We start from the raw sequence: 12,348 nt of genomic DNA, 5'->3' as shown, positions 1-12,348 counted from the left end.
GGTGACAATCCCAGGCGAAAGTAACAGTGTTGAAATTTCTCCCCGATTGTAAAGCCCAGTTTTAAAAATCATTTTGTAACCTTCTCAAGGCCTCCGAAATCTAATTTGGTCGAGACATGGCCTACATTCACAAACCTGTGGTTATGACCAAACTATGAAAGTGAAGATTTGTGTTTACAGTAGGCTTTATTTCTTTGTAAATAGGGCAAGTCTATTGTATCTGAAATGCAAAAAAACATTGACATGAGTTTTTTATGATTTTTTGTTCATACTTGACATCCACACCGATTCCAATTGCCAAATGCAGCTGTAGAAGGCAACTGGCGCAACGTATGGAGAGCAAAGCGAGCCATACAAAGGTACGTGCTACAATTATTGTGGGTCCATGTACTCAGGTGTTGACACCATAAAACCCTAAAAACCTCATGTCTACTATTACATGTGTCAACCTTGTTCATACGATTATTTTCCCACTGTCAACTTTAACAATCGACTGCAGCATCTTTTACACAGCTACTGGGATTTGCAAAACTACCAGTGGGCGTCTCAAAACAATTCCAACGCACAGCAACATTTGCATATTTTTGCAGAGCTGCTGTATACAATGTGCAGCTTCTAATTTGATTACCTCTCTGAATCAGGCCATTTACTATTTAAAAGAAGTTCTGAATAATCTCAGGTTACAAGTTAGACCTCTCTTGCATCACTATAACTTTCACTGACAGCATTCTGTGGAAAGCTCACTTTAGAGCAGGGCTGGGCAACACCGGCCCTCCAGATGTTGATGAACTACACATCCCAGCATGCCTTGCATCAGTTTCAGCATGGCCACATAGCAAAACTAATACAAAGCATCCTGGGATGTGTAGTTCACTAACATCTGGAGGGCCGGTGTTGCCCAGCCCTGCTTTAGAGCATACTGCATCCTTGCTTATCATCCAATTATGTTACACCTTTGATACCTAATAAAGATAGAATATAAATAATTCATGGCTGATGAGAAACACAATCTTTCCAAAAAAGAAAACAAAAATAAATGATAGTCTTTAGTAATGAAAGCAGAAATAGCGAGGTCTAAATTATTACACAGATTTAATAGTTTAGGTTTGTATACATGATCTATGAAAAGAAGTCTAATGATGAGGCTTCTGTTTAAACTGAAGTCCACAGTATCCACAAGTTCCGGTTTTTGTTTCTTTGTCCTATTGGAAAGAAAAAGGAGAGATATAGTAGTATAACAGATTACAGCGGAAAAAAAGATAAGAAAACCTCCACCAGCTATTATATTTATACAAACAGCACCCAATTGTTAATACTGTGGAATTCTATATATGTTTTGTAGATCTGTCTTTATTTGTGTAAGTGACCTGTACACCGGTACCATCCCAAAATATCCCCCTCCCCATTGATTACTACAGCGGAGCAAGCTTTCTTATAGGAAATTCGCACTACTGCCCTTCTGTGTGCATAGCGACCAGTTATAGTATTGCTGGCATCACATATTTTTAATGCAAGGTAAAACTTGTGATGTGGATGGATGGGATTTGCAATTTTGAAATAAAAAATATGGTTCAAGTGGCTGAGTATAATTTTTCTCATTGATTAGTAAGATGTCCAAAAGTTTTGGCTACACACGCTCAGTATTCTAAGCTTATACACTACTACTGCAATATCATAAGGAGGTTAGAAATTATTTTAAAAAAATAATGATCATTCAATGTCGTGATTCAGGAATGAAGCTTACCAAGTTAATATAAACTTTAGGGTGCCCCAAGGCTCCACCACCTCCATCACATGACACAATTCTACTTTCAGCTTCATTAACAAGCTGTTCAGCAATCAAGTTAATAGCAAACTGTTCATTGACCTGAAAGACAATTAGTACATGTATATTTATAAAAAATAAAATCCCACCTGAAATCTGTACTAGGATTAGAAAACTAGTTTGGGTATACATCAATTCATCTTATCTGCATATGTATATATTTCTATGTACAACATCATTTTACTAATCATTTTACTTAAAATATATAGCTCTAAAAGCCATTAAAACATTTCTCCATTACATTAAATAGAGCACTGCAACTCTAAGTATCTTCCGTTTGCTGAGCATAAGTCTCTCTGTCTCCTTACGGGGGTATTCTTAATAGGTGCATTAAAATGATGTACTGTTCCCATCTGCTCGTGCTGATGGATAAGACGGCTAACCGCACATAGGCTGTGTTACAGTTTAAAGTAATGTGATGTCTCAGTGACTGACAACACAAATACCTTCCAGGTTACTCTGGCAGACATCAAGGCACCGACTGTGGCAGCTGAAAGACCCCGTCTACCTACTTTGTGGGACGGCCATGCGATGCCTTGACACTTCTGAATGACAAAAGGGCCATACTGCTGTCACTTAATGCACGGCTCTCAAGGCATGGATGACCTTATTATTAATGCTTGGTCTCTGAAAATCAATCCTCCTGCAGAAATACGCACACACTCTTTCTAGTGGATAAATGAGCAGGGACGGAAAATGAAACGTTTGCTGTGCTTCCAGAAAAGTACAAAGTAGTCTACAATTAGCACTGTACATTCTCGGCATTGTGAATTATCTCCATTTGATAGCAAGAGATCACCTAATGGCATCTGCCTTGGTCTTTTAGCTTGAGTTTCTAGTCCTTGCAATATCTGTCAGTATTGATTGAACTATTACATAAAGAAACAGAACAGCAGAGTCAGATACTGAAGTATCGGGAAAAAAATAAGATACTTGTTTCCTAGAATGGCGCCCACGATTTCCATCTTATGTGCTCCTACAAATCTCATTGCATCGCATCCCCCTGGAATATTGTGGAATGCGATGCAATTAAATTTTTAATTGTACAAGCACCCATGCCATGAGATGTGATGGGTGCTTACAATGAGATGTAACCCCCAGTATCCATGGCATTGCGAAGCGTGGCGAGCGGCGGCGGTACGGGTCCTCTGACCTTTTCATAACCCCCACTATCCACGTCGACATGGAGTTGATTTTAAGATAGTGTGGCGAGTGCAGCGAGCCACCACGCCTGAAGCGTGGCGAGGGGACGTGGAATACGAGCACGAAGCGTGGCAAACGGACACGGATTACTTTACATGTATTCTGCTTCCGCTCGCCACACTTTGGGCTCGTATTCCGCGTCCGCTTGCCACACTTCGGGCTCATCTAAAGTCAACTCCACCCCGACTTGGATAGTGGGGGTATGAAAATGTCGGAGGACGCGTACCGCGGGCCACGCTTCGGGATGCCGTGGATACTGGAGGTTACATCTCATTGTAAGCACCCATCACATCTCATGGCATGGGTGCTTGTACAATTAAAAATCGCATCAAAAATCTGCATCCCATTTGCTGGCATTCGATGCTATGCAATATTTAATTGTACAAGCATTGCATCGCACACCACTAAATAAGGTACACAATGCCATGCGATGGGCGCCGTGCTAGGAAACAAGTTCCAAAAATAAAAATACAAAACAACCAATTTTCAAATACAGCAAATTGGTACAAATCAAAGACATAAATGAAGAAGAAATAAAAGGTTGTGTATATGTTGTACAATGTAGCAACGGCAGCTTTTTTCCAAATACAAGTTTTGTTCTATAAGAAATTCAGGGGTTGATTTATTAAGCTCGGTGAAGCGATAAAGTGTCTGGTTTTTATCACCGGCCAATCAGCTCCTACCTGTTATTTTTCAAACCAAGCCTGTAACTTCATAGTTAGGAGCTGATTGGCCGGTGATAAAAAAAACAGACACTTTATCACTTCAACAAGCTTAATAAATCTGCCCCTCAGTCACACATTTCAGCACTTAACATATGACATTGGGCACAATTAAACATTTGAATCCAGCCCATAGTGGCTTTGTATTTGGACCTTCAGACATTTGCTCCCAAGTTCTCTCCTTACTCTAATCCTCTTAGTCTCATCCATATTTGGAAACCTCTCTACTCTTTTTGGATGTGTATCACAATATATATGGTATTTGTTCTCCAACTGTAAAAGGAGATAGCTTTGAAAAAATAAATAAAAGGCCACCTTCTTAAAGCACAGCTTCAGACTTACAGTACACCAAATAAATAACATCAAAAATTAAGAATATTAGAATACAAGAAAACTGGAAAATTCTTCAAGCACAGCTGGAAGTTGGCACTTAATGAAAAATACTAGATAAGGGAGGTTTTTTCTCACATTCCCAAAATACTGAACAAAGTTCCAAAGCTCTAACATTGTTTGAAGATGAACGAGGTCAATGTCTTTCGGATTTGAGTAATATTAAGGAACGTCAATACGTGTTTCTTTCTACAAATAAACAAGCTTAAGAAAAAAGGACCAGCACTAGTATTGCTGCTGCCATTACATTGGTGCTTATTCTTTTTTCTTGTGTGAAAGAGGGCTAGAAGCATAAAGCTTCAAAAGTGATCAAATTGTGAATGATAAACAACCAATCAGCTCCTGCATGACATTTTTCGAACACAGTCTGACATGGCAGGTAGTAGCTGATTGGTTGGCTGTTCATCACTCTCCATTTTATCACTTTTGAAGCTTAGTGCATCTGGCCCATAGTGACTGTAATTTACTAATTAGCATTACTGCATCACAACAGTGAGGTCTTGGGTTCCTTTCCCACTAATTCTGTGTGTGTGAAATTTGTTTCCTCAGGGTACTCCACTTTTCTTACCCAATTCAAAAAATATACTAATGTGTTGAATAGCTCACAATACGTGTACATGTGATAGCAATATAGATTGTAACCTCCACTGGGGTAGGTACTAATGTGAAAGACCAAATATTCCCTAAAAATTGCAAATACTTGTGAGCTAAATACATATAACTAGTAACACAAGTGAAAAGCAGAATCTGTGAGGGATGTGGAGATCAAAACTAGAACAAATTGCTCCTCTTGGGTTACAGTAACTAAAACGCTTATTTCCCACTGTTTGGCCTCAGGGGTAGATTTATTAAAGGTCGATCAGGGGAATATGCACTATCCCCATGCATAATTGCAGGGGATAGCGCTTCCCCTGATCTAGGACAATCTGAGCTGATCTGAGCGGGTGTCTAGCGTGCGGCAGGAGGCATAGCGCAGTAACGATATTTCGTACTGCGCGCCTGCCTCATTTATGAATGGCCAGCATCATTGACCGTACCGCCCCCTGCAGCTATCGACTTTGACAGCTGCAGGCGGCGATGCCCTATGCCCACAGCAGGGACAGCACTGTACTAGACCTGCTGCTGGCTCTGAGCTGTACTTGGAATCTCGCTCCCCCACTTTGGCGGACAAGATGTTAATACATCTTGTCGGCCTCCCCTCCTGCTTTGCCTCGCTAATGAGGCGAAGCAGAAACTGTTATAGCGGCAAGTTCAGCACCGCTATAATAAATCTACCCCTCAGTTTCTTAGCTTCCAAGCACTCAAGTATATAGAAAAAACACACAGCACATGCATTACTTTAAGGAAGAACAGAATGGGTGGGTATTTCTAGCATGTGGGTAAGATAAAATCAAACATATGAGTTTAGGTTACCGGTTACCAGTTTAGGTTACCGGAGCCAAAGAGACAGCAGTTTACTGGTACTTCCTAAACACCTCCTCATATGGAGAAAAATAATTGCAGGCTTTGCTAAATCTACTAAATTGCATGTAAATGGGCATCATGGTGTATTGGTACATGTGTGTGTAAACCTAGAGTAATACGCTTACTTGAAAGTACACACATCCTTTAAGCCACCATGGAAGAAAAGGCTTTTTGAATAGAACACCATTTACGAAGTGCAATGGAATCTGCTGGCGCAAAATATATTAATGGTAACAATTGACAAGTCCAGTAAAATTACTCCCTCACCTTGAGATTCACGCAAACAGCCCTTTGTAATGAGGTTGCATCTTCAGCCCTTTGTAATGAGGTTGCATCTTCAGCCCTTTGTAATGAGGTTGCATCTTCAGCCATTGGATTTAAAGGGGCAATACAATTACATTAAAAAAGGTGTGTTCTAATTTCATATACTTTTAAATCAAATGGATGAAGACGCAACAGCTTTAGAAATGTACAGCCTACATTGTGCTGAGGATTTGCATCATTCTGACAAACTTGAGCATTGAAAAGGTGTATTGTAAAATCCCCTATTTGAAAAGTTTAACAGTTATAAACCTAGGGATATTCTATTTGCCTCAATAAAACATTGGGTGTGAAAATCTTAACAGGAACTTTTCCCAATTTTTTTTGTTGTTGGGTGAATCCAATATGGATTGCATTAAAAGCATGAGCTCTTACAAAAACACACAGGTTTAGCCAGCTTTTCAGAGCTCATTACAAATCATCATAAGTAACCATATATACTCGAGTATAAGCCAACTTTTTCAGAACAGTTTTTATGCTGAAAAAGCCCCCCTCGACTTATACTCAAGTCCCTGTCCCAGTTGAGCTTACAATCTATATTTATCTTACCACATGTACACACAGACATTGGGCGGTATTCAATGAGGCTGATTCGCCAGGTTTTTATGGCGATTTTGTGCTGTAAGGCGAATTTCTGACTAAAACGGTGAATCACCCTATTCAATGACCAGATGGCGAATACATTTCAAGGTTTTTTTCGCCATGATTCACCGAGTAGCAATCGCTATCTTTTTATGGTGAAGTGGAAGGTGAACTTTTAAAATAAAGTGTTTTGTGTTTTACAATTGGTGTAAAAAAATCTGGAATTTTATTCTGAGGAGGGGCATGCTATTTTTATTCATGTGCTGTAAGCACATGAATATATATTTAATAAAAAAAAAAATAATATATATATATATTTTTTTTACACACACCATTAGATATTCATATATTCACTTCACCCGATCATTACATATTCATGATCGGGTGTAGTGAATATACCCGGTCCCCTGCTGGCACCCCCGGGGGGGGCAGCCTGTGCTGCCTGGCTCCCGGGGAGCCCACCTCCCCCCCACAAACGTTCTGGGGCAGGCAGGGAGACTTCCATCTCCCTGCCTGCCACCGTCCTCAGGCTCCCTGCGGCGTCCGCCGCAGGAGCTCAAATTCGCCGGTCAGGGGCAGCGAGCCCCTGACTCGTTGAATACAGGAGCCGGCGAGGCTACGGAACGCAGCGAGCAGTGGAGAATGTGCAGCGAATCCTAAACAGGATTTGCTGCACGTCGCCGGTATTCACATTGAATACTGCCCAGAGTAGTGTTAATTTGGAAGCCAATTAACCTACCAGTATATTTTTGGATTGTGGGAGGACACCTGAGTACCCATAGGAAACACATGTAAGCAGAAGGAGAATATACAAACTGCACAGTTAGGGCCCTGGTAGGAATCAAACCCATGACCTATGTTCTGTGAGGCCGTAATGCTAACCGTTACACCATCCATGCTGCACAAATACAGGTAGGTGCTTATCATACAATACCATTAACAATGACTACCACAAACATACAGCCAATGCAATTAAACACTATCTTCAGAAGAGCAAGGAGCCCTTAAAGTGAAGATATGGCCCCCACAGAGCCATGATCAACATCAAGTCAGTCTAGCATTACATGGAGAGACAGAATAATTTGAGCAACCGTACATCCACAGATCATGTGTGGTTAGTTCTCCAAGATAGTTGCAACAACCTGCCAGCAGAGTTACTTAAACTGTTAAGTTGGGTACACACTGTCCAATTTAAATAGACTAAAATAATATAATTGTGCATATAGTTTAGTGATGCACCCTCTATATTGTTAACGATATGCCCAATTGTCTGAACATGCAGTCCAATCTGACAATATCGTTAGAGACTGCATGTTCGGTGGGTTCCCACTGAATGACATTGTTAAATGTTTACCCATGGGACAATCATTTTTTTTTGTGGCACTGCCAATAAAGTTAACAAAAAATCAGTGGTGCTGCATATCGTACAGTGTGTATGGACCTTACCTAGAAAACCTAATGCTGCCCTGAAGGCAAAAAGGTGGTCACACCAAACATTGACTGGATCCACCAGAGAGCCTAGTACCCGTGATTGCCGATAGGATATCCCTGTAAACACTTTGTTACTGTATATGCACCAACTAAGAAAAGTAAACATGAGGGACATGTTTCTAGCCTTATAAAGAAAAGTGGGAAAGTTGCCTAGGGAAACAGCAGCTACCAATTATCTATAGAATTTAATATAGAAGTTAACTGTATACTGGCAGTGTTCAGGAGAGAGAGAGAGAGAGAGAGAGAGAGAGAGAGAGAGAGAGAGAGAGAGAGAGAGAGAGAGAGAGAGAGAGAGAGAGAGAGAGAGAGAGAGAGAGAGAGAGAGAGAGAGAGAGAGAACAGGAGGGGACTGCACTCGCACTTAAAACAGAGTTATTTCTGGGGTGTTCAAAAGAAGTTGACGTGTGTGACCACGTGCCTCAAATCTATTCCAATTATCCCTCCACGTGCTAGGGGGGATTTGAACACTCTCCTTAAACAAAATGATGAATGTCTGGATGTAATTGATTATATACATATATTGTATTATAGGCCCCTTGAAAAAGGTCCGTTTGTGGACCGAAACGCCGAGGCATGATGGAATTTACCAAATTGGAATAAAAAGACAACAAAAGTGATTATACACAAAACCATTGACTTTTATTCATCATTTTGTTTAAGGAGTGTTCAAATGCCCCCTAGCACGTGGAGGGATAATTGGAATATATATACATATACATATATATATATATATATATATATATATATATATATATATATATATATATATATATATATATATACACACACACACACATACATACATACATATACACACATACACACACACACACACACACACAGACACACATACATACATATACACACATACACACACACACACACACACAGACACACAGACAAAGCAATCAAACGTTACCTCCTTCTGCTTTCCAACAAATCGTATTTTCCTGTAGTCATCATCATCAAATGCCTAAAAATAAAGAAAATATATGTATTATCTTAAATTGTATAGATATTTGTAGATTTCCTCTAATGCCAGAATGGTTCGGTTATTACTTGCAGGGTTATAAAGTCAGAGTTGCGGGGACAATTTTGTTTCAAAAGAAATATGCCAACTCAAAAGTTAGAATGTTGTTACTGCAGGGGCAAAGGTTAGAAGCATTGTGTAATGTTAACTGTACAATATAGGATAATGAGAGATCTATCTATAGATGGATCCTCTTCTGTATGCAAATCTTGGCGGTTGGGACAGTTCTTTGGTCAAGGTGGGATCACTGGATATCAGGTGCCAGTGTTCATTGACTTTGTCATGAATGTGTCGAGAGGCAACCGTGTAGGTACTACAGAAGTTCATGACCTTGGGTTTAGTTGTATCCACAGGGTCCTTCACACAAAGTAGAGTTTGTCATTAACCTCTTCTTTGCTTTGATATCCAGTGATCCCACCTTGTCCAAAGAACTGTCCCAACCACCAAGATTTGCATACAGAAGAGGCCCCAATTTGAGAGACCTCCTAGTCAGGACAGCACCTGGACCAGCTCCTGCCAGCAAGATACACTGGCTCAGCAAAAAGAAGGGAATGTTCAAATTGCCAATTTCTCCACACAGGCACCAAGTTTGTGAATCCATAAGACCAAGTGCCATACACAATCAAACATCGCCTAGACTGCAACAGCAGATATGTCGTATACGCCCTGAGGTGCCCCTGCAATTTGCTCTATGTGGGGAAAACCACGAGAATACTTAAAGAAAGGCTCAGTTAGCACCTCTCGTCCATTAAAAAAGTTTTACTACCCTGGATGCACAGAATGAACTCAAGAATCTCCCAGTGGCAAAACCCTTTCTCTCTAAATCCCATAATGTCACACAGCTCAAATGTGCAATCATCGACCACATTCCCCCACCAAGAAGAGGTGGCGATAGGAATAAGCTTCTCCTTCAAAGAGAACTACAGTGGATTTTTAGACTTAATTGCATGGCTCCATTTGGGCTTAATGAAGACTTCAAGATGGAGTGTTTCCTTTCAAATAATCACTTTGACACTCATTCTCCTGTCATGTTACTGACACTCCGCCCCATGATTGGCACACGCACTGTGTTTGTCATATGTACATGCTTCTATTGGACAAGCATCTATCTTACCAGCTCTGGCACCCCTGTGTGTGGGCTTTTGTCTTATGTGCAAAATGTTTGATTGACATTTCGTTGGGAGTGATACCGTCGTATATCTCTCGTGATCTGGTCATATATATATATACGCCGCTATGTGTCCCCCGCGAGTTTGATCATTGTATTTTGCCGTAATTACATGTTTTTTCATGACTTTCTCTCCATACATTATCGCCATATTTATTGTATTTATGCTGGGAGTAACGCCGCCGTGCGCCTATAATTTTCTTGTGTGTGCTTATCTCTCCCAACCTTATCACTTCATGCATGATAACAGCTACGTGTTGTTACGTAACACCGCCTTGGGTATATTCATTCAATGACCTGACGTTCAACACTGGTGCCTACACTACATCTGTTTGGCAACCACCGTCACCAGCGCATGCATCATCACCTTGGGCGCCCAGTGCCACTTTGTTCATGACGGACAAGACATCTCTCCATCCCCCGTACACCGAGTACTCTCTTTGCGCTATTGCCAATGTAGCGCGTTCCCTAGCAACTACTGGCGCAACATACAGCTGACATCGGGTTCCCTGAGCAAGCCTGTTACAGGCTTGACGCACGGGAAATCCTGCTGTCAGTCACTTTGGCAGCACACGGCCACATACCGCACAGGGCACCAGTGAAGTCAGGAATGACTGGTGAGGTCAAAAGGACCTCATTTACATTATTTTTGGCGCAATATTTGTCTATTTATTCTGTGACTGCTGTGTGTTCTGTTCCCTTGATGACAGCTGGCCAAGCCCAGTTGGAACAGCTGTCGGGACTTTTTATGCACATGGAATAAACACCATTTTTTCCTTTAACTAATACGTCTGAGTGTCGGTCTTCATCCTTCCTTGGGGGGGGTAAGTGTAATATATATATATATATATATACAGGTTGAGTATCCCTTATCCAAAATGTTAGGGACCAGGAGAATTTTGGATAACGGATTATTCCGTATTTCGGAATATTTTAATATTTCAATGATGTATTTTGAAGTATCTTGCATTTATGCTGTATAAACACATAAAATACACACAAATATATTTTAATTGTTCAAAAAACAAGGTTTCAAAACGTGAAACAAAATGTGTGTACTATCTCAGCACTGAATTTGAATGCCAAGCAATCATTGTCTTGCACATATATAGTGCCAGTTACATATCATGTCCCCAGTGATGCTGTTACAAACGTCCCCAGTGAGTTTTTAGCAAAAAAAAAAAAAATTTTTCACTTTCCGGAATGTCCGTATTTCGGATACGGGATACTCGACATTATATATATATATATATATATGTCGAGTATCCCGATATATATATATATATATATAGTTATATATATATATATATATATATATCTATATATATCTATATATATATATATATATCTATATATATATATATATATATATATATATATATATATATATATATATATATATATATATAAGAGAGGGGTTGACTCTGTTTCTGCGCTAATTTGTGTGTGCAGCACCACCAAAGTTCCTCCTGTTAGTGAGGAACAGTATAGTAATGAATAGGAAAAGGGGGGATTGGGGTGCGCTACTAGATATAAACTCTGTACCTCCCAAAACACAATTATAATAACATTTATATAGAATTTCTTTAAAATTTCATTAAAATTTCATTTTCTTGAATTTTCATCCACAATGATTAGACCCAGTCCATGTCTGGAAAAATATTTATTTTATTAAAGATCAGAAACCCGACGCGTTTCGTCTAAAAGACTTCATCAGGGGTGATCACGATTGGAAAAAAGACAATTTCATGCAGCTGATCCTGGTATGGAATATTTCTGCTGATCGAATAATATGTAAAATCACAGTTTAGGTATAAATGGTAAGAACCGATAATAAGATCCGATAGTAGTAAGATCCGATAGTGGACCTTTTCTGATCTTCGATAGATTTGTGGGTATCCTTTATTATCTCAGGACAATAGCTTCAATGACCTCCTCGCTCTACATTTAGTTTCCCACTTTGGATGTAGAGCGAGGAGGTCATTGAAGCTATTGTCCTGAGATAATAAAGGATACCCACAAATCTATCGAAGATCAGAAAAGGTCCACTATCGGATCTTACTACTATCGGATCTTATTATCGGTTCTTACCATTTATACCTAAACTGTGATTTTACATATTATTCGATCAGCAGAAATATTCCATACCAGG

General features: G+C 39.9%; 1 protein-coding gene across 1 annotated transcript in view; it reads right to left on the bottom strand.

Annotated features, from left to right (window-relative positions):
- Positions 1 to 1,075: 1,075 nt before the first annotated feature.
- NDUFS6 (NADH:ubiquinone oxidoreductase subunit S6) overlaps positions 1,076 to 12,348 on the bottom strand; it is a 31,778-nt gene continuing 20,505 nt past the window's right edge. The window contains exons 2-4 of the mRNA XM_083188296.1: positions 8,918 to 8,971; positions 1,745 to 1,867; positions 1,076 to 1,202 (exon numbers count right to left, since the gene is read on the bottom strand). Of these exons, the coding sequence (XP_083044422.1) occupies positions 1,134 to 1,202; positions 1,745 to 1,867; positions 8,918 to 8,971 (246 nt within the window). The 3' untranslated portion in view covers positions 1,076 to 1,133. The remainder of the gene's footprint in view (positions 1,203 to 1,744; positions 1,868 to 8,917; positions 8,972 to 12,348) is intronic.

The sequence above is a fragment of the Crinia signifera genome, chromosome 5 (genome assembly GCF_055691185.1).
Source record: "Crinia signifera chromosome 5, ASM5569118v1, whole genome shotgun sequence".
Classification (NCBI taxonomy): domain Eukaryota; kingdom Metazoa; phylum Chordata; class Amphibia; order Anura; family Myobatrachidae; genus Crinia; species Crinia signifera.
Note: the sequence above shows the minus strand (reverse complement) of the source record. Positions and strands in the feature narration are given on the sequence as shown.